The following is a 23,831-nucleotide window of genomic DNA, read 5'->3' as shown; positions in this document are numbered from 1 at the left end:
ATCACTCAATGGAAAATGTCAAACGAAATGCTGCTACTGACGTCTAGTGTGCCAGAGCCTGGCCACAGGAAGCCCCAGTTCTAGTCAATGACAGGCAGCCGCCTAAAAGGAAGTGACACTAGGAATTTAGAAGAATAAAAATAGGAATAAAAGCAAATCTGGTCTCGATCTGTCCACCAGAAAACATCTGGGGTTCTAGTAAAGTCCACTGATTTGTAGAGATGCTGAAGCAGTTCAGTTAAAGTGAGCCTTTAATTATTCATTGAAGGCTCACTTTTGGTTAGACCTGAACAGAAACAATAAATCCAAAAAACCAACTTAAAACCACGACATGATCTTTCTAATAAAACATTTATTTGTTTATTATTGGGTGGAGGAAAGCTGAGACAGATGACCAGTCCATCACAGACAAGGAGACACACCGGGACAAACAACCAGACGAACACAGACACACCTGGGAGTGACTTAGAACCATAAAGAAGTGCACGGTGACTGTTGGAGTAAACAGAAGTGCCTGGAAAAAACCCTCACATGTGACATGAGAACATGCAAACCACACACAGAAAGGCTCCAACCCACAGCTGAATGATTAAGACATTTGCTGTGAGACAAGAGTGCAACAAGAATCCCTAAAAATAAGAAAAAAAACCCAGATTAAAGTGCAAGTGCAAATGCAGACTCAAAACAGGATGGCGCTCTGGGTAGAGAGCCATAATATGAACAGTTTTTAGTTAGACTAAACAAGATTCAATTTGATGTACTTATAAATATATGAAGTATTTTCTTACTGGATCAATAAAATACGTTTTTATTATTATATAATCCAAGTCTGGGCTCAGTTTTGTAAACTAATGGAAGCAACAAAACAGAACGGACAAAAAAAAAAACTACCTTTTACCTTTAGCTTTTTAAATAGCTGTATTTAAACACTTACAGTTTTTTAAGTTTCTTTTACTGATGTTGTTCAGATTAAAACCATCTCAGGATATAGTTAATTCTCCTCTTTGCACTAAGTTGTCTTTAAACAGCCTTTGCTCTTTCGGATGTGAACCTATTTACTTTCCCACTCTTACTTTGGAGTTCAACACCGATGCTGTGCACAGCACTGGATGTGCGCTGGTCTATCCACCAGCATCCTCCGGAGAGGACTGGCACCATGCTTGACCCAGAAAAAAAAGGCACTCACACACACAGCTTAAAAATAGCTCAGTCACAATAATCCAAGCATACGTAAGCAGAGTGCCTGACGTTCGTTCAGAGAATATGTTCATTCCCATCTAAAAATACAGTCTCTGCCCCCCTCTAGTCAGTGACGCAACAACGGCAAACGCCAATGCACAGGGCTCATCACAAAGCAGGCTGTAATGTTTCTGCTCCGATTTCAACAAACTGAAGCTAACCATAACTACCGCATACTTTGTAATAGTGTTTTATTCTTCTTCCCATCCTTGTTCCTGCAGGTCATTAAAAAGTGCAACCTGAGGCAGGACCAAGCACCAGAAGGTGCAGAAAACTACTGAAAATTGGGCACTAAAGATCACAAATAACTTTTTTTGAAGGAATTTGTCACAAATCGGAGGACATCTGCGGACAGGACTGGATTAAATATGTGGCAGCAAGAAATTTAAGTGACATAGAAGAGAAGCAGCTTTTTCAGAAAATGAAAAAGCCACATTTTCCATTACACAGAACTCTTTGCCCTTTCGGTCTGTCCTTTACCACAATGATGTCAAGTTGCATTAAAATATCTGTCTGCGAAGGCAGCATATGACATAAGACAGGGGGACTATATGCACAGCAGAGAGGGTGCATGCCCCAGGATAAAGAGCAACAGCTGGGCTTTGTCGTCAAAGGAAGAGCCTAAGACCTCTGTAGTACAGAGGGAGGTGGAGGAGCGAAGAGCTTGGTGAATCCTTCAGGAGTTAGAAGAGCAGGGGCTGCATGTAGGCTAAATTTCTTTAAAAGTGGAAACCGTAAGCAAATAGTCAGCCACTGCGTTGGCCTTAAAGTAAAGTACATTTCAGGCATTTCCAGCCCAAAGCAGCAGCTCTGACCTGCTGATTGAAATTATTAGGAGTTTCATATCCTATAAAACAGGAAGGAATTTCTTCTGCTTTTTGAGATTTTTGAGCATGACCGATCTGATTAAGGGAGACGTCACTGCATCTCCATCAGACTAAAATCTGACTTTGACTAGCCCACTCCAAAATCTTAATTTCATCAGCAAAGCAGCCCCAAACCATCATAGTATCAACACCATGTGTTAATATCAGTAAGAGTTTTTTTTTTTTTTTTTTTAATAACTTTGTGTTAGTTTTAAACCAGACATAAGGAGCTTTGGACAAACATCTTCCAAAAAATGGTAACTTTTGTCTCCTGATTCCTCAAACATTAGATCTGTTTCTATTTATTAATACATCGTGACCACAAACTTTTAATTCAGGGAAATAGAATAAATATATGAAATATTTTCTCACCTGTTCATAAATGTTTTTAGAAAAGGGCTTAATGTGTCGATTTTTCAGCCTACTTTATGTTGTCAGATATTTTTTATTCTACAGGTCAGGCAGTAATCAGGCCTTTCTTTGATATAAGCTCTAAATAACTTGAAGACCAATAATACCTAGAAAAAATGTTTGATTATATAAAACATGCAAATGTTCTAAAAAGCAAAAGAAGAAGAAGTGCGTAAGGAAACAAACTGTTTTTCAAAGCTTGTCCTGATCCATCACATAAATTTTATTAAATAAAACATTTATTCATAATAGTAAATACTGTTGCTATAAACCAAGACAAGTTTGAGTTCTAAGTTTTGATGGATTCAATATATAAGATTTTTTATTATTATTTAATTCACCAATTATCAACTGGAGATATTCAAGGGATAATTGGCCAGTTCCGATCTCTGTCTTATAAAATGGTGCATCTCAAGCCAAAAGAAAAGGTAAAAAGGGCAGTTTATATTTAATAAAATGTCTAACACATAAAAAAACTTTTGTTTGACATAGGACAGAACTGATTTACTTGAACTCTTTTCAGACACACTGGCTACTTTAATCTTTAAATATAAATCTATTAAAAACTTCATGTCATCAACATTTAAGTGGATCCTTTGATAAATCCAGAGAAAATAGGATTCTCTGGATTCCTAAATGAAGTAAATGATTTTACTTCATTTCAGAGTAAAATGAAGTCCACTCCAAGAGGAGTGGAAAAGAGTTAGGGTGGACAAAGACCAAATGTTCCTTTGTTTCACTTCAATAAAGCACAGAATAAGTGAGCAAACATTTCCCTTTTTATTCTGTTTAAGAGGCAGCCAGGATTCTTTGCTTGCAGCTGAAATCATAATCTATACAAACTGAGGTTTTAATACTCCTGAATGTCCTTTATATGCAATAAAGTGAGGCCTGAATGAAAAGCTTCAGTGACATGCAGCGGGAAACTATTAGTAAACTCTCATCTTGAGGAATTTACAGTAAACCTGTGAAGCTCCTCTAAACACCCTGTAAGTTGGTCACTGTCCCTCTTGTTCCCACGCCCTTCAGCAAGAATTGGATGCGCAATGTGCCCTTGTTCTTTACTTATCCTGGAAGTGCAAAGGGAAAGCTAAAAATACTTGATACCCTGTGTGCATCTCCTCCACCGTGTTCCTTCTCCTCATCCTCTCTTCCTCCCACAGTAACTCAGTGAGAGCTGCTTCTAGAAACGATCCAAAGATGGGGAGGAAATGAACGAAGAAACCACAGAAGAGAGAGAATCTAAACCTCAAGTACTAAAAGCAAACCAGTCTAACATATCAAATCAATCTCAACTTCTTATAACTTCTTTCTTTATGAAGATGACTTTTGAATATATGTCATTAATTTACATATAACTTGGGGAATATAAATGCAAGTCACAACTTGTCCCTTAGTATGGAGATGTCACATGATTACACAGGCAGATCTCAAAAACAGCAAATATCTGATGAATATAATCAACAGATATTGAATTAGAATCTTACATGACATAACATAATAGAGCCATATTATGTTATGGCCACACTGTGGTCTATATAACCACCATGAAGTCAGCTGATATTTGTCAGCTAATGGCATTACACATGGAAGGAAAACCAAAAAGCTCTTTGTTAAATTGTTTCAGAGAACTTTCAATTAAAAGCTTAGTGGAAGAAAGAAGTATGTTATAAAAGGTGCTTAAGCAACAGGGATAAGAATAGCTTTGAATGTATTGTGATGTTAAGCCCAAGGGGAAGATGAGACATCTCAACAGAGTAAAATGAAGTCCATGTCACTCCACATTGATGCAGTAACTCATGTCTAACACATTGACCAAGTGCATATAATTTATAGTACATTTCTGTATTGAAAATATATATATATATATATATATATATTTTTTTTTTTTTTTTTGCTGTAAACATGACATTTTCTTCAAATATTACATTTTGGATTTTATTAGTTGCAATCCATAAACCCCCTAAAATTACCAGAAACTACAGGGGTGAAATGTTTCAAGAATTAATCTCTCTTAAGGTTTTACTGTTCTTGAAAATCAGTATTACATGAGACTATGAGGAAAAGAATAATACAGAAATATTATCAAATGGCCTACACATCACTAGAAAGACTGCTGACTTGACAGTTGTCCAGCAGACAGTCACTGCCAGACTGCATAAGGAGAGTACAACACGACAGGACATTTGTGTCTTAAGACACTGGCTGTTCACAGATTGCTCCATCCAAACACAGGCTTCAAAAAAAAAGTGTTGTAGAAAAAGAAATTTGAGCAACAGACATGACCACAATACTGAGAGGATGTTATGGTTATAAAGACGTGCTGAAGGCGACTATTAACCTGGGATTTCCTGAAACCTGATTGCCTCTATCCCATGTTGAATTGATTCAGAAATTCATGCAAGAAAAGAGGAAAAAATACTGGGAATGTGTACTTTGAAGTAGACTCACATTTATTTATTTTTTTACATGTCCATGTGCAATTTTCAAATTTCCTACAAAGAAAACTGCACATTAAGCTTTTATTAAGTCTTAATCATTAAAATTATGTAAGTACACAGCATAAAAATTAATTTAAAAATGCTTAAAATGTCCCTCTGTGTGTGTGACGTATCTATGAGTTGAATAAAATTTGTAAAACAAATGAACTTTTCAATGATATTCTACTTCAATGAGATGCCCCTGTAAAAGCTGCAAATAAAACATACCTGTTGCAATGTCAGAAATAGTTTTAGAAAGTACCTGACAAAAAATAATAAGTGGGTATTTATTTCCTCAACGAACTGCAGAAGATATTTATGGTAAAGATGAGGCGACACAGGCCAGATGAGTGAATCTCAATGAGTCACACCGAAGCTCTGAGGGAGTGGAGAATATAACAAGTTTTAGATTGGATAACCCAGCAACCGTCTAATTAAATTCAGCACAAATAAAATCTGGTGCTTTCAAGTGACTACTGAAAACTTCAATCTGCTTAGAAAATTGGAGTAATTGTTTATTATCTGTCTCAGCGGCGCTCATCAGCCCAGCATTTCGCACCAACGCTGCCTCCAATAAACACAGTGCTTCGCTCTGACATCCAAAATTAGACAACCTGAGATGCAAATTATGCTTAGATTAATCAGTAATGTGCCCAGGTTAAACGAGGACTCCCTCCCCTCACTCTCGTTCTGAACAAGCACTCAGTCAGCCTAAATGAACTGCGCAGAGAGCGCTCTTACGTAACTGCAGCAGATACAGGAAAGGAAAGCATTTTGCCCATTCCATTAACTAATTCGTGCAGCCCACAGGCCCACGGGGCTGGAAACGCTTTTGTACTTTTAGGAAATATCTCTCAGACATCTCCATCAGATAAACTGGTAGCAACAGGATGCTGCTGACTCAAACTGAGGCTTTTCTTGCTAATGTGGAGATAATGGTGACTACATTCTCACCACTGACAACACAAAAAAAAGCATAGCATAATGACTTTGAAGTATAAAAGCAAACAGATCCCATGTCACTGGTGATCTCTTACAAGGACGTTAAGGAGCTCCGACTATAAGACACGTTGTACTGATGAAAGGCTTTTATTTGCATAGCACATTTTTCAGCAACAAATTCAAACAACTTGCTATCTCTGATGTGGCAGAGATACCAACTCAATATCATCACAGCAGTTAAACAAGCTGGAATTAAACAAAGAATAATTAACTTCTAATAAAAGCAGAACCGCTAAATGTTGGATGTTTATGAGTTCTGAGAGAATCCCATTTCCAACATAACCCTAAAAGGTAATAGGTTTGTGTAACAATACAGACACAAAAAGTAACAAGCAGTAGCCTTTAATGGATTTTCTTTAACAAACTCCCAATGGCACAAAAATCAGACCCTCTGCTGTCAGCAAGGCACTCATAAAGGCTCATCCCCACTAGGGCCAGCCCAACGTTAGAGAGGGACTTGAGCAGAATTAGATTTGAGGCCCCTCTTCCTTTTAGCATCACCACCATTCATAGCGCCTCAGCACTGATGTGGTACAGAAAAAAGCCTGCATCTTTCAAGAAGACCAAGAGGAACCAAAGCCAAATTCCTTGCTTGTGTGTACAAACAAGCAAGGTGAATAAAGCTGATCCTGATTATTTTTCTGCAGGAGTTTTTTTGCTGATGTATCAAAGTACCCCACTGCTAGCCACGCAGTGCAGGACTTTCAAGATGAAAGAATAAAGGCAGCTCAGTTTCTCACATTAACTAACCCTATTGAGAACTTGTGGGTCTGTCTTAAATGGGAGATTTTCCGTAAAGGAAAACAATCCACCCTTCAGAGCAGTGTCTGAGAGGCTGTGCTTGCTGCTGCACATAAAGTTGATCATCAGCAGATCAAGAAACTGACTGATTCCATAAATGGAAACCTTTTAAACCTTTGTAACTATTATACAAAGAGTCATTGCTGATGTTGATGGCTGGAGGCCACAAGGATCTCCTGTAGCAGTCTAAGTTACAGGAATCAAGAAGCCTCTGACTGATTATACTATTTGGTTGTAAGACAGTCTGTTGAAGAGGAAGCTCAGGAGTCAGGATTGTCCATTTATTTTATGAAGCATCCAGAGGCTCCGGGAAAGATCCAGTGTCCTTTATCAGCTTGTTGAGCTTTCTAAGTCACTGACTCTGAGGCTGCTACCCCCAACAGATGATGGCATGAGGAGACTGCACTCTCCAAAACAGACTTAGAGAAGATCTGAACCATCTGGTGCAGAACCACACAAAGCTGCTCAACGCAGGCCTTCAGGACTCTGGGCTTGACACCATCTTGTCTTGCCGTCTTGTTCTGGCTCAGTCTCTCCAGCTGTCTCTTCTCGTGACTTCTAGAAACTGACGGGTAGAAGGGGAAGTCGAAAGGAGCACCAGCATATCCTGATTTGGCTAAAAACAATGATGATGAAGCAGCAGGACACATGCCAGAGATGGAAGACAACAGATTTGAGGTGTGACAGGAAAGTTGTGGGTCAAGTGTGTGTGAGAAGTCTGCTTGGCTAAGGCCGAAGAAGAGAGTGCCGAGTTTCTTCCTGAAATGAACCTGTTGAAGAATGTCACATCATTGGCTCTATCCAGACTTCAGTTTCTCTGATCCTTATTTAGCTAGAAGCCTGTGGTGTCTTCATTATCACTGACCACACACATCTTAAATTGCTCTGCTGATGTTTGAACTTCAGCTACTGCCTGTAAGCCTTTTTTCTTATTCGGCCGGTCTTTCAGGTTACTGGTGACCCAGAGTTGGTCACTGATGAAGCATGTCACTGCTCTGTTGGGGATGGTGTTACCCACATAACGCGTTTGGCAGAGGGCATCCCAGTCTAGAGCCTCAAAACAACCCTGCAAAGCTTCTTTAACTTCCTGTGATCGTTTTCTCACAATTATTTTCATTACAACTTGCCTCTGAATGAGGAGTTTATACTATGAGCATGGAAAATAAAATCTAATTAGCCACGAGGAGGTCTTGCAACACAAGTGTATGTATTCCTGACATTTGCATAAAACAAATCCAACATTGTTTTCGCTGGTAGAGCAGTGTAGCAGAGACTGAGGCTTGGTTAAAATCTTCACATAATCCCACAAATGCATTAGGGTCTTGTGTCTGTAGCTAAGCAACAACTGACCTGGTGACAACACAAGTAGAGTTGGCAACAGCTAATTGTGCTAGTATAACACTGGTGAACTCCCTTTTTTAATAATACGGACAAAAAAACTTCCAATTGAATGTCCAGACTACATGAACAGCATAGCATGCCCTGGATTACACATCCAGTGTTGAAAAGTTGATCTGATGGAGGCAAAGATAGAGAAATGTTGGGATCAGGGATGCCATCCCTCAGCCAAGTCCTAGTAAAACATGTAAAACTTCATTCCTGATTCTCTGGTTGGATCCTTGTCATTGCATTTATTTTGTTTGCCAGATTTCACACAAATCTCATTTGAATAGAAGAGATGGTTTGATTCCCTATTTAACTCATTCAGGATTTTCAGTCGTTCAGGTATTATTTCAGTTTTTTGAAATGTTGAAAAGCTGCTCCTGGCTGTAAAAAGCTGTCTATTTGCTATCGCTGTGCATCAAAACAACTGTCCAAAAGTAAAAGAGCAACAGCAGTCTAGTCAAAGGAGGCCCTCATGTAACATGTAACCAAAATATGTTACATGTTTTTTTTGTTTACATTTATTTCAAAGGAATAGTTAAAAATCAATCATCAATAGGGGTACCAATAATTGTGCTCTTGGTCATTTTGTTAAAAACAATTATTTTTTAACTTATTTCTCAAATCAAAGAATGCGTTTTTCTAAAATAATGGGAAAAAAAGTAATACTGCAACAAAAAAGTAATTACACTACTACTACACTACTGATTTAAAGACATGTTACACAATTTTACCAGTGGTGCCAATAAATGTGTCTGACAACATATATATATAGTCATGAATCACCGAGCTCACTCTTAAATCAAAATTTAGTTTTTCAACTGACGGTTACACCCAGTAAAACTTGTAAAGAAATAATTTTGCCCATGGCCATATTGTATTCTGTTTCCTGTTGTTTTGTCCTCTCCATCATTGCTTCAATTGGGTTGGGGTTACCATGGAGACACAGTAGGCTCTTTATTGGCTGTCAGGACAAGAAAGTCCGAGTGACAGAGAAAGTAGAGACGAGAAGCTGCCAGGGCCCATACTTCTTTCTCCTGTTTCTCCTGTCTCCACTTTCACTTTTGTTGGTTTTCTGTTCCTCTCCCTCACAGCTCACTGCACCGCACTTTGCTTTCTGCCAAGTGAAACAATACAGTCCACTGAATTATTAATACACACATTTAAAACAGATATAATTAGGCAAACAAAAGAACCGACTATACAACTGACCTGGTGACAACACAAGCAGAGTTGGCAACAGCTAATTGTGCTAGTTAGCTGTTGCCAACTAGCACAATTAGTTGTGCTAGTTGGCATGTCAAAACATGTTGAGTTTTGCAAACTCAACATGTTAATTTCAAAGTACTGCTTTTACTTCTATAAGAATAATTTAGTTAATAGCAATGTCTAGCAAATGCCTTGTACATTTGTGAACCAGGTCCACTTCATGTTGTTTTGCATTAACTTCGTTTCTTACCAACTAAGCACAAGGGTGGTTACAAGCATCAAAGGTAGATATTGGTTTTTAAAACTTAGTTTCAAAACTGCAAAATATTTATGTTCATAAAGATTCTTTCATACCTATACTATCGAGAAATCATTTGTAGATAAATTTCACCTGAGCGGTGAGCGGCTGAGATTAAAGTGGACCGGAAGACTTTACTGAAAAGTGTGGGCAGATGATCTGAAAAACAAAACAAACAGGCCAAAACAACACAACAGTGTGTTTAAAAAAACTCATATGGTGGGTATTTATTAGACTCATAATTGGAAAAAAAAAAATTATTCCTTACAAGCACAGCGGTTTAGAACTAATCTGCTGGTCAACCAGCTGCAAAACGCTTTGATTTATAAAAAGGAGGTTTGTCTTTGAACTAAACACAAAAAAGCTGCAGCTGGTTCACCTTCTACTTTTCCATTATGCAACATCAGTCTCTAAAGCAAACCAAATCACTGAATCATCAACTCATTGAGCAGAGCTGATCATTCAGAGGACACGTTGAAACTCGGATAAAAGACAATCCATGATAGCAAAGCTTGTTCTGAAAAGCTGTCTGTTGCCCTTTGCTGGAATACCTTAAACCCATTTTGTACAGCCTTTCCAAAAAGCAAGCTGCCCACTGCCCAAAGAGTAGAGCTGTCCCTTAAGCTGACCATAAAAGGCCAATTTCAAATACGGGCCTGGCTAAATGGCTGTAGTTAACATTTCAGTGGGTTCTGAGGTCAGGTTTCAAGTATCGTGGTAATACTTTGGGATTTTCTCCTCAGTTCTGTATACATTAAAACCCAGAAACATTTAGACCTAGAAAAAATGTTTGCTGACGTCTTCCTCCCATAGAAATTCACAGAATAAATAAATTCTCGCCCGGTGGAACACAGAACTACATTTGGATGAAAAGAACATGCAGCATTTTACATGCTTAAATACATACAACCCCACTAACATTTGAATAAACACCCCCCAGCAAGTTCCACACATTTTGTTGCAGTCAAAAAGTTTCTGGCTTGGACATTTGACCTTTCTTCCCGACAGAAATAGCAGAGCTCATTAAAATTAGTTTGTTTCCTGACACAGGCATGGCTTTTAAGCATAAATTTTAATCAAGATGAGGTTGAGGCCATTACAGGCGGTTAATATTAGCCTGCTTTACCTCTTCCAAAACCAGTTTTGATGCATGTTCGGGACCACTGTCTTGCTGGAAAACCCAGCTGTGTAGCTGTGAGTTGAAAGGAGGTCAAAAAATGTGGCGGTGACCCTCTTAAATTAATATTCACACCAAAGCAACACTAGAACCTTTAGCAAAACATACATCCCCACAGCATGTTGCTCCAACCACGGTGCTTTATAGTTGGTTAAGTGTTCTCAATCTTCTAGTCATTAATATCAAATAGTTCAATGTGGAAATTAGTTTTATGGTCAGATAAGACAAACAGAGGGACATATTAACAAATTAATGAATTTGTTAATATAAAAAAATTAAATTTGATTCCTTAAATCAATATGGTGGCTACAAAAAATTGTGATGTCAGGTTGCAACTCTCCAGCGGTCATTTAACCTAAATTAGTCAGCTGTGTATATTTGTAGGATTGTGTGTATAATTATACACCAGTAAGTCAGTATAGAAAATCCTGCAGATATTTATTGCTAGACCAAAAAAAGGGAAAGAAATGATGGGAAGAGAGGAGGGGGAGTCAGCATCTACTCTATTTTTAGACTTAGAGAAATCAGGTGTCTGTGGCCTGTAAAAAAATAAAAAAGGATAGCGTGGGTAAAACGACATGAAGCTGTGTTGTCATTTTTATTTTACATGATCCATGACTCAGAGTGCTGCGAGAGCTTAAAGAGAAACACAGGGAGAGCAAAACACGAAAGAACAGCATGAAGCATGTTCCATACTGCAGACAACAGTGGAAATGAGAACGCAACCACAGAGGAAAAAACAGGCCTCTGATGGTCAGTGACTTTCCACAGCAAATGAGTTGAACAAACAGCATTTCTCACAGAAGACAATGCTCCTTGCAGATTAGATTAGCTTCTATTACATCGACTTTGCCTCACAGAAGCAGACCTTCCTGCTTAAGAGCAAAGAAGTTTTCTTGTGGAGTGTGTGTGTGTGTGTGTCAGACTTCCTCCATTTCGCTTCATCCACAAGCCTGGTGAACATCACCAGCGCATAAATGTCCTCCTTCCCTGACAGCACAAATTCAATTGACTTGATTGCTCTTTTATAAAATGAAACTCTGGTAAGGACACAGTGAGGGTGGACGGCTGCTATAAAAAGACCCCAGCTCTTCTTAGAGTCCACCCACCCACACCGCCAGAAACGGTGGTGTCCACGAAGAAGGGGGGGGCGTGGAAGAGAGCAGCACAAAGCATTTGTTTTATTTCCCAGACAACGCTTCGGTAGGACCATTAGCAATGACGTGCTATTCATCAGCAGGCTCATCAGGGATGCGCGGGGACAGGCTGTACCCCTTTCGTCCCTGTCAACAGCTCAGCCCAACCTAGCATCACCTGTTCGAGGGAGTCGAGGTGGGAGGGCGGGCGGTGGGGGGAGAAAGATGAGGTTTTTTGGGACTGAAGGCGCAGAGAAAACACAACGTTCTGTTTGGCGCCTGGCTGACGCCCAGGTACAAGATGGAGGCACAACTCGGGTTCTGTCAAGATGCCCGACAATCACAAATAATTACAGAAGATCAGACGCTGAGATACAGCAAAAATATACCATCATGAACAGTGACAGAGTTCTCTCTGTGCAAAGCTTAAAATCACAGCAACTCTGTAAACTGCTGAAATGGCCTGTGTGTGTGGGGGTGTGTAAGTGTGTGTGGGGGTGTGGGGGTGTGTGGGCGTGTAAGACGGTAATCGAATAAACAGGATGTGATGTTCTTCATCTATCAATCATCATTATCCAATTCAGAAGGGGATGTTAGGCTGATCGTCACAAGGTTTCAGCGCAGAGCTGAAGATCCAAACAGCATGGTGGGAAATTTATATGTAAACAATAATTTTAATATCAATACTCGTGACTTTTTAGTTTTTAAACCTGCAGAAGAAGACGTAGAAAAACAGTGCTTTGCAAAGTACTCGTGCTGCCTGAACATTTTCAAACAAACAATGTATTTTACTGGGATTTAACGAAACAATAAGTAGTGCACAATTGTGAAGTAAAAGGAAAGGCATAGATGTTAACCTTTTTTGTTTGTTTTTACAAATAAAAATCTGACTTTCACTTTTATTGAATATTTTAAAGAGCAACTTTTCACTTCAGTTACAGCTGCTAGTCATTTAGGCTATTTCTAAGCTATGCACATCTAGAGACTCAAGTTTTTTGCTCCAGTCCTCCTTGCAAAGCTGGTCAAACCAAAACATATAAAGTCAAGTTGTTGTATTTTTTTTTACCATAAAACAAGTTTTCATGAGTGCATATTTCTAAAACTTAAAAAACTATTTTTAATTTTAGCATTTTGCAGCTTTACAGGCTCTGGACAGTTTATTAAAAGCAAAATGTACTATAAAGGTTGCTGACCATGGCTCTCTATTTAGTCAGTACGAGTGCTTTGCTGTTACCAAATTAACAAGATACCACCTGAAACCCCTGAAAACCAATGAATAAAAGCCCATTGAGTATTTCAGAACACTTGCTTATAAGTAGATGTCTGCACAGATCAGCACTTCCCAAAAAGGGGAAAAAAATACCAGGTAAATTTCCCAAATAGGGTTTTATTTGTCAAACACAACTAATGCAATGAGAATATTTAATGTGAGAAAACAAATGTAACCCTATGATAGCTTAAATGAATACTCTTTGAATACTCTCAGCATCTTTTCATAGTTCAAACAATTTTAAGCAATTTTTAAAATTTCAAGTAAAGCAGTCACGCTAATCCAGCTAATATAAAGCATATGGATACTTCACCGCACAGAGATATGAGATTATAGTCTGTCTGCTTCGTCTGTTGACTCTAGCAGACCAGAATATCAAAGTAAGCAGTCATTTTAACAGTCGAGCAGCTGCTTCATCTCTGCCTCTATCTGCTGCATCTCGTCTGCTAGTCTTCAAGATTACAGCTTCTCCTGGGTCGGAGGGGAAGTAATTGTGTAACCTGGTGAGTGGGATGCTTGAAGCAATTCATAGTCTTTTAAAACATACCGAAGTTAAAGCCATGTAGGGAGTAAAGACTTCAATGCTGCAACAAACAGCACATTAAACATTTTCCGTAACAGACTAAAAAGAGATTTACAGTTTCCACCTGGTGCTCCTTTGCTCTTCCTGTGCAGCAGATCTGAGCTGATAAACAGTGCAGAAAGCCCCTGTTCTGAGCTCAAATATGTCAGCAGCTGCATACGTCACCCAAACTTTTACCGGCAGGAAGTGAGTCTCGACTCTCTTCTCTGACGAGCCATCACTCAAAGGCTTCACACTCACTTGTGTTCTGTGTTCTTCTTGGTTACAGAATTACATATTTGTGCTATTGGGGTGGGTCTGATAAGTTAAAGTGAGGGTTCCTGCAGGAAAACAGATCCGTCACTTGCGTGCTGCTATGAATACTCAAACGAGGCCGGGAGACATGCTCTAGAGCTGCGGGCTCCTCTGTCAGGAATTTTCCACTCCGCCGTCACAACACGCAGACGTACAGCATTTATTTACAGTGTTTTCCTCATGACCAGCAGCAGCTTGTCAGGCACTCCTGTAACTGTATATACCATTGCTGGAGTGGAGAGCAATTTTAGCCTCTGGAAGGAGATCAGTGCGACTCAGAAGAGCAAACATTAGCAGAGGATTTGCACAATTAGAAATTATAGCTCCCCATTCACCAGGAAGCACACTGTGGAGCATCACAACATCCAGTAACCAGGTTCACAGCAACCTGCGCTCCATCTTTTACTGGCACAGTTCATTTGTCTGATGTTAAAATTAAACATTTATCTCACGGATGCATGAAAAGCATACTTAATTTTTTTTTTCTTCTCTCATCTGTTATGAAAAATACAAAATACAAAAGTAAAGCCAGAAATATACATTCAAATCCGTGTTCAGAAATCCTTAAAAGACCAAAGGAATAAAAAAACACAATTCAACTCCCACATTAATTTTAAGTAAACCAAACCTAAATCTAGAAATCTTTTACAGCCAGAAAAACAATATGTGCTGAATTAATGTTTAATATGTGATAAATGAGAATCTGCTTTTCTGGATTAATTATTTCAAATTGAACTCTTCAACATTTAATTTGCTTATAAAAACAGCAGAATATAAAACAGTGTGCTGTCAGTCCCGTTTCTTACTTAACATTACAATATCATAAAAGCATCTTGTTTGAAAAAAAACAAACTTCTTTTGACGGGAGCTGAAAACTAAGATGAGAACATCGCGCACAGTCCTAATGTGTGTTTATAAAAGCCGCGAGGGCTAATGTGAAATCAGTGACCCCTGCATGAGGCTGTCTTTTATTCCCATCTGCACTTATTTTTTGAGTCAGCAATGCAGCAAGACTTCATAATATTCTGGTGGAATTATAAAAACATTTAGTTTAGAGCGCTTTGCAAAAGTGTTCATGCCCCTTGAACTTTGCTGCCTTGTTTCACCCACAAATTTTTATGTATTTTTATTGGTAAGGGGAACTGGAAGAAAATGAGAGACGATTTTCTAAATTTAAAAAAAGAGTTAAAAGTGTGGCAGTTAATTGTATAACTCGAGCCAATAGTTTGTAGAACCTCATTTTTGCTACAATCACCCAAAGTATTCTAGTGTATGTCTCAACCAGTTTTCATGTCTGTACTTTGACTAGGTCATTCTAACAAATGAATATTCTTTGATCTAAACAAAGTTTCTCAATTCTGGTGTGGAATGCCCATCATGTTTTGGGTGTTTCTCTTCTGCCGTACATCCAGCTTAAATGGATGTTAAACAGGCTTTATAAGCCTGGTTAACAGCCTTTTAAAGCATTTGAGACCAACTGGAGCAGAGACACATTTAAAACATGGAGGAATGTGGGCCCTGAGGACCAGGGTTTAGAAACACTGATCTAAACCAGCTCTATTGTCACTCTGGCTGTTTGCTTAATATTTCGTCCTCCTGGAAGATGAATCTTCATGCTACTCTCAAATCTTCTGCAGCCTCTGAAAGGTTTGAATCCAGAAATTAAGCTGGTTTCACCTCGGAGCAACTTTGCTGTCCTTCTTGCAGAACAAGAAGGACAGCATACCATGCTGCCCATACCATGATGCTACCACTACCATGTTTTACTGTGAGGATACTTAGTTCATAGTGAGGTGAATGTTAGTATTTCACCACACATGGTGTTCTGAATCTAGGTCATGTAGCTCACTAACTATATGACTGCTGAAGGGTAATGATTGTGCTGGGTTTTTAGAGTGTCTGAATGCAAAAACGCACAGCAAACCTTTTCAGGTTCCCTTATATAAAATTCTGCAAACCAATTAAATATTTCTACACAACAAAAATATTAAGTTAGTAATTGATTGGAAAATAGTGGCCAAACAAGGCAGAAACATTTCCCTAAAGATTTAAAACCACCCTGTAGGTGTTTAAATTTGCATTTGTAACAAAGCCTTTTCCCATTTAGGACATAGCGTACATTGTGCAAGTTTCTGCCGGGGGGAGGGAAGAATGTCCAAACCTCAAAAACTGGTTAGGTGTATGAAACAGGAATTGTTGCGTATGCAGCAGAGAAACCTCAGCATTATCTTAAACGGTCAAAACGACAGATTTAAGCTCATGTGCACACAAACAAATTTAAGAATCCGAAAATTCTTTGCTTCTTCTTGAAACAAGCAGCATGATCACAAACTTTTTCCTGAATCTTAAGTTATATTTTTTTTAAATGCATCTCATTGCAAGAGTACAAAAGTGCTGAAATGATATGGAGCTCAGAAAAGAGCTTGGTTTTTTTTTTTTGCTGATTGCTGTTGTATAATAATCAAAAGGAACAAAACCCAAAATATATGTAAAAAGCTAACAGCAGGACTTATGCTGTATATACACGTCTTAAAAACATCAAGCAGCCAGGACTCATGTTTTAACACGTCAAAGCAGAACTTACTTCAGCCGCAGCATTGCTGGCCCACAAAACTGCTTGTTTTTGTGTGTGTGCCCTGAATTTCTGCCTTCAACACATTTTATCTGCATGTTTCATCATGTTCTATTAGGTTCAAGCAACGGTTTCAGTTTCGTAACGTAGCTTTTACATTAAAACCCCACAAACTCACAATTTCCAATCTTAGTTGGAAGATCTGCTGAGGTGTTAAGCGGAAAGCAGAAGGTGAGAGCGGAGCGACAAAAGGTGCAGCCGCTCCTGCCCTCGTGGAACAGCGATCATCTGGACAACAGGCACCACAGCCTGCGAGTCAGCGATGCCTCAGTGACTCACACTGGCCCTGCTGAGTCAAGTGGAGGGACTCTTGATGCAGAGAATTACGGACTCACACTGGAACAAAAACAGGCCTCAGGTATGCAAGAAATTGCTGGCATGCAGGTTCTTGGTATACATAAACACGATTGACTGCTATTCCTCTGTTCCTCGAGAGGCTGCAGAGATAGAGACTCGTCAAGCATGCTGTTATTTAAAGCAGAGCAGGGTCTTACATAAAGTCTCACGCCTATGTGTCACTGTGTAGGCTCTCTGAGAAATGGACACACACAAAAAGGACAGGTCATGGCATGAAGTTGAGGAATACAATTAGTCTGGCACCATGTGCATCCGCACACTGTTCAAACAGCCGCCATGAAAAGACACAGAGTCGGTTCAAGGCTGTTTGTGGCCTTTCCACCACCATCAATATTCACAGATCTAATAATAGACCCTCTGTATCATCCATCTCAATGTTTATTATACACATAACCATTTTTACTGCAGTTTAGAAAGTAGTACCCTGTGGAAAGGTGCATCACATGTACCGGGAAGCTACTTTTATGACATTAAACTGTTCAGGAACAAAATATTAGAAATGCATGGGAAGGGGCTGAACATCACAACAACATGCCACTTGCTATATTGTTCTTGAATGTTGCAATGACGATATGATTTGGAATAAAAAAACAAATACTTAAATCTAGAGTGTTAATGTCTGTTTTCTCTGGTTGAACTGAAAACACAGGCAGAGAGTCGCAATGCCTTTATAAAATTAGATAATATCTATTGGACTGTATGAGGCCGAATGTGAAACTGTTTATATGATTGGTTTATTTCAAGCAAAACATTAAATTTTGATGGCCTACTATAGTCCTCCCACTCTCCTTCAGCTTGAACATTTTGATAGAGGCTTGACACACAGTGACAGTCCATCAAACTGGATGAATATATTATTTGCAAGCAGTTTGAAATATCCCCACCTGAAATTTTACAGCCAACCAAATATTGCATCAGAGTCAGTACAACTGCAACCATTGAAAAGGGATCACAATATTGATTTGATGTATTGTGCAGCTTTTAGTTTGATTCCATACTTTAACCATTTCTATACGTGAACTCGCCCAGTTTGTCTTGCAAAGTGCTCCACGACGATAGTTTTAAGTTGGTGCTATATAAAAAGCAGAATTGAAAACATGTGGTTTTCTTGAGTCTATTCAATGGCCATTTCTGCAGGGGAGGAGGGTAAGGCATCTGCTCCCAGGGGGCAGTTTTTCTGAAAAGCCCATATAAAAATCATATGCATGATAAGATCTGCCAATGTCACAGTCGGGGTATCAAAACACCTCCTCATCTGTTAATGCATTCCTCCCTGTGAGCTGCAACAGGGTTATGGATCACAGGAGTGCAGGACAATGCTCTGCATGCAAAGTTGGTCTAAACACGTCTGCTGGAGAGCGAGCACAGCACATGTTGAATGCACGGCTTGTAAGGAAAATAAGATTTATCGAAGGTGGCGTTACATCCCCGAGAAGATGAACTGAAGTAAACCCACCGTCTCTTAGTTACCTAGCAACATGGCAGCAGGGTAAAGGCAAACTGATGGCTGGCAATGCTGAAAACATACCTGAACCCGATGCACATCTGCCTTCAACACACTCCTCCTCCAGCAGCAGCAGCAGTCTGGGATTCAAAGTTCATCAGTCTCTCCTCTGGGTTTTATGGCCACCACCTTCTTCCAGTAACACAGATATCCCTTCAGCATGAGGCAGCCTCCGAGCTCAGCGATGCCATGGCCGAACGGAGCGCAACAAAAGTCAATGGCTGATTTCCGTTCACTGGCTCGTCCGTCTGTTTGTTTGTCTGTCTGTCCCCTCGGCAGAGGAAGGGATGCGGGTACGGCGTTTAAAAATGACACCCTTAGACACATCATCAGCCCCGGGGGTGGGCTACATGAAACCAACCGCAGGTTCTCCCCATGTTTACAAAATCTGGCAACATCATTGCGCGGGACAGCAACACGCTGGATTTCCTCAATCGACAGAAAAGGCCAAAAGCTGTGGAAACGTTAAAATGTCCTTGGAGTATCCGCACTACGATCCTGTGAGTTGGTGAGTGGGCTCGTCCTGCGGTGAGGAAAGCGCAGACAGGGCTGTGCTCAGGCCATTGGCTGCTCCTTCCGTCCACAGAACCGGGAAGGGCGACGAGAAGACGAACAGGGAGCTCTCACCATCATAACTTGCCAGTCCTCTCAAGACTGAACCGCTGTTTAGACTTCAGCCTTCCCAAGCGCGACGTGAATACAACGCGGGTAAGGAGAGCATCATACTTCCGGGAGTCCTTTCAAATTAACAGTCCAGAGTGACGTTGCATTCGTTTAAGACCCAAAGCGCCCTTCAGTTTTCACTAAAGTTTCCTTTTTGAATGTGCTACTTCAAATGCTAACGGACCACATCAATAGAACACAAGGAAAAATGACAAAAGAAAATTATTTTATTTTTATTTTGAAAGGATTACCAACGTAATTTTCGGCATTTGCCCTTCTACAACGCACACTTAACAATCTGCAAAGCGTTGAGCGTAGCGCTCCCCCTGGTGGCAATAAAATATTTTGGTCGAAACCAGACCACAAAGTTGACAGATGCACCACTAGACACACCTTGGGCACACCTTAAAATTCTACACGATTGAGATAATTGCATTTATCTCAATGTAATTATTTATTTATTTTACTTATTGTATATTTTTGACTTTTTGCACGGGAGTTGCAATAGAAATTTCGTTGAATCCTATTCAATGACAATAAATGCTATCTATCTATCTTATAAAGCTCAATCTCTACTGGTAGTCCACAAGAAAATTTTCACACTAAAAACTAAATGTATTCATTTCATAAAGATTCAATGAGCACCACTGTGAACATGAGTGCATCTGTTGGGGCAGCATCATCAGAGCCAGGGATCTAAAAAGGCTCAACAGACTGATAGAGAAGGCTGGTTCAGTTCTGGTTTTGTTCTAGGGCGAATGTGGAACCTCTGAAGATGATGATTCAAAGAAGGATTCTTCATAAAAATCAAGAAAATTATGGATAACCCAGGCCATCCTCTTCATGAGTCTGTCATGGGAAAACAGAGTATCTTCAGTCAGAAGCTTTTTCAGATTCACTGTAGTGCAGACCACTACAGGAAATCTTTCCTGCCAACAGCCATCACTATCTACAATAACTCTTTGAAAACTTTGAATTAATGAGTTACAACAACATTTAATTTTCCTGTGGGAATAATAAAGTACTTTTTGAATTGAAAGATTAGATGAAAATGTAAGTTTCCTTTCCACATGTTAGACAGATGTCGTCACAGGTCATCAGTAACAGATTGTCTTTTCCTGATGACCTGTTTCCTGATTTACTAATTTTAGTTACTGTCAGTGAGGAACAGGAAGCATTACATCACAGTCCATTAATGTGTATGTGGAAAAAAAATGAGAGCTATTTTTATCCAGGATGTATTTTCTGAATAGCAGTGTAAGTTTATTAGATTTTTTTTATCCTTTACATGTCTCATCATAAAATTACATGATACTACATAAACAACATAGTTTTAAATAACATATAACTACAGTCATTGTATAGATGTTTATATGTTTAAATTTGTTGTAAAAGACACTGTAGATGTCCTCCACCACAGGCTTGGTGTACCTTTGAGGTTCCAAGGACTGCTTTCCTCGGGACGTAGATGTCAGAGATTGTTACTTGAATCTGCAGAAACCACTCTCCCAGTATAGAGGTCACAGGTCAAAGTCCTCCAATGACCATTGCCACCACTGAGGCTTTGCCTTTCTTTCAATACCCTGGTTTATTCTTCTTTCAGCCCTTGGTTTTTCTCAAGCTTCTTATTCTCTCTTTTGTTGAGGTCTGTATTCCATAGAATCACAATACCTATCATTAATCCCCTCTTTTACCGTTTTTCTATCACCACAATGTCCAGTTGGACAGTAATCTCTGGTTTATAATCTGGATCCCAAAGTCTAGCAGGATCTTATCTCTGTCACCACTCTTGATGGAGTCTCCCATTTTGACTGTGGGACTTCAGGACCTTATTTGGTACATGAGTTCCTCTGCACTATTCCAGGCACTTGGTTTTGGCCTTCCATGATGTTCCAGGGGTGTCCAATTTGTCCTCAAAGGCCAGTGTCTTTCATCTGGGTTTTCCTAGGACAGTTTCTAAACTCTTCCCATGCGGACCAAAATGGCCAAAGTCAAAGTACTGCATTGTTTTAGAAATAGAAATGTATTGGTATGTGGACTTGACTTTGACTATTTTTAAATATAGTTCTACATAAACTACATTAAAAATTCATTGAAGAGAGATTTGCTATATATATATTATATATATTTGTGCCATATAAATAAACTGAACAAAATGTTTTGTTGTTTAATTGATTTTTTTTGTGTTGCAATTTTGATTTGTTCCACTGTTCAGCATACGGTGGTGCTATTGAGTCAGCAAAACCTTCATTGTCGCCTCGAAGAAAAAAAGCAAGCCTGCTGATTGGACCCCTATTAAAATAAACAAAGCGGAAGGTCGAGCTTCACAGTGAGGTTTTTAGGCTGCCCCCTCTTCGGTCTGGAAACTGGAAAGTTTTAGTTTTGCTGCTGATTGTGTAAATTGCAATGTGATGTCATCCCTTCTCCCGTTCACCAGCAGCTTACTGGGAGCATCCAGGCGGCTCATGTGGAAAAATACTCCTGGTCTCTCTGCGCTGCTCAGACTGACCCCGCCTGCACCCTCATGGGTTGCGGCTTTTGGTAAGAAGGACCTGCCGGATCTCCCAGTCCTGTTGGAGGAAGAGCTGGAAGAGCAGTTTGTGAGGGGATCCGGGCCAGGAGGACAAGCTACTAACAAAACCAGCAACTGTGTAGTGCTCAAACACATCCCCACCGGGATTGTAGTGAAGGTAGCTCTCCTATTTGTCCCATTTTTAAGGCTTAGCTGTTGTGCTTTCTGGTTGACAGAAAGCATACTTTCTCTGTCAATTAAATCCGCACTACTATTTTTGCCTGTGATAAACAGTGGATAATAGATTTCTGATTTTCACCGATATTTTAATATACGAGAGTACACATAAAACGTCTCTCTAAAAACTAGCATTTATTATAATTCCCATTTATAGTAAGTAAATGTACCCTTGCCTCGGATTATAATGCCTAAGAAGCTTAGGCTCATATTTATTCAGCACAGTTATTACATACAATCTCTTATTAATCCACTTGGATTAGGTTACATTAATTAATAATTTATAGAATCAATATATTTTATCTAAGCATTCAAACAGGTCCTACACCTTAAAATGCTAGACTTGTATTGTGAGGAAGCTCCTTAATATTACTTCAAAAACGCAGAAAGGTAAGTGTGAGCAGTGATGTATGTTTTTATGTTTTAGAGCTGAAGTTTCTAGTGCTGATTGGTCAGATTATATTACAACAGCCATGAATCCAAGTGGATCATTAAAAAAAAGAGGGTAGAGGGAGTCAGGAAAAGGACTGATTGTTTTGGGTTCCTAAAATTTAGAAAAATCCACAAATTCTCTCACTGTCATACAAAAAAAAATTTAGAAAGTTTTAAAGCAATCGGTTATTTTTGTCGGTCCTCTCCACTTTTTAATAACAAAAAGTACAACATTATATGTGAAATATTTAGAATATATTGCTGTGAAACATACGTACTTTAATACTTTAATTTGCTGGGAGCTAGAATTGGGAATTGTGTTTTATAACTTCTGTTTCTCTCTTATTCATCCCTTCCTGCAGTGTCATCAGACCAGATCTGTGGATATAAACCGAAAGCGTGCCCGGGATATAATGAGGGAGAAACTTGATGTGGCGTATAAGGGTGAACTCAGTGAGTTGGTGGTGAAGAAGAAAGAATCTGTGTTGAGGAAACAAGAAAAACGGAAGAGAGTGAATGAGAATTTGGAGAGGAAAAGACTTTTTAATGAAGCCTTGGCTGTAGACAATAAACCTGGAGATGACAACGCGTAAAATGTTTGTGGGGATAGTCCATTGTAGGGGTGCACCGATTTATTGGCAGCCGATTTATCGACCCCAAGCTTCTTAATTTTAGGAGATCTGTGATCGGCTGATATTGTATGTGAAGTCTGCCTTATCCACTGATCTTATTGGCCTCAGCAAATGTCCGAAAAGCAACTACTGTCATCTGTTGCTCTGATGTGAGAGAGGGTTGACTGATAGATCAGCCCACCAGGTCATTTCTGCATGTTTGCAGTTAAAAATAGTCAACCCACTGTTCCCACGTGAGTGACATTCTTCCTATATTTCCTATATCGGCCAGATCAGGCTTTTTAGAGATCAATAAACTGTGATCAGCCAGAAAACTCCAATCGGTGCACCCCTAGTCCATTGTAATCTTGAAATAAACAGTTTATTCTTTCTGAAAAATTTATTATAAATCCTGTGTTATTTTTATTCTCTTAGTTACTCAGGGTTATTGATCTAATGATTAGATTTTTTTTATCTATCACTAGTACTACTACTCCCATCTACTTCCACTAGGTGCCAGTAAAAGCCTATTCCCCAAAAATCTCATTAAAAATGTTAAGATTTCAGATGATCAACATTCTGTCATCACAGAATATAAATATTGGTTTATATTGTGTGATTTTTTTTTTCTTTTGTGGGAATTGTTTTAATTGTTTACATTTGTGGGCAAGAAAAAAGATTATTATTTTTAGTATTTTTATGTATTTTTCTCTTTGTATGTATTTATTTGACTT

At 39.2% G+C, this 23,831-nt stretch overlaps 2 protein-coding genes across 5 annotated transcripts in view; one reads left to right on the top strand and one right to left on the bottom strand.

Annotated features, from left to right (window-relative positions):
• pitpnm2 (phosphatidylinositol transfer protein membrane associated 2) overlaps positions 1-19,338 on the bottom strand; it is a 55,727-nt gene extending 36,389 nt beyond the window's left edge. For 2 of the 4 annotated variants that reach the window (XM_014469085.2, XM_023343004.1), the window contains exon 1: positions 18,667-19,337. The gene's annotated coding sequence lies outside the window, so the exon portion shown is untranslated. Of the gene's footprint in view, positions 1-18,666 lie in introns of all 4 variants that reach the window. The other 2 variants (XM_023343003.1, XM_023343005.1) reach the window with 2 other exon arrangements.
• Positions 19,339-21,602: 2,264 nt separating this feature from the next.
• Positions 21,603-23,746, top strand: c12h12orf65 (chromosome 12 C12orf65 homolog). The gene is made up of 2 exons (XM_023343992.1): positions 21,603-21,995; positions 22,849-23,746. The coding sequence occupies exons 1-2, from the start codon at positions 21,717-21,719 to the stop codon at positions 23,077-23,079; spliced, it is 510 nt and encodes a 169-aa protein (XP_023199760.1). The 5' UTR covers positions 21,603-21,716; the 3' UTR covers positions 23,080-23,746.
• Positions 23,747-23,831: the final 85 nt, after the last annotated feature.

This window comes from Xiphophorus maculatus, chromosome 12 (genome assembly GCF_002775205.1).
Source record: "Xiphophorus maculatus strain JP 163 A chromosome 12, X_maculatus-5.0-male, whole genome shotgun sequence".
Taxonomy (NCBI): domain Eukaryota; kingdom Metazoa; phylum Chordata; class Actinopteri; order Cyprinodontiformes; family Poeciliidae; genus Xiphophorus; species Xiphophorus maculatus.
The sequence above is the reverse complement of the archived record's forward strand: the minus strand, read 5'-3'. Positions and strand labels throughout refer to the sequence as shown.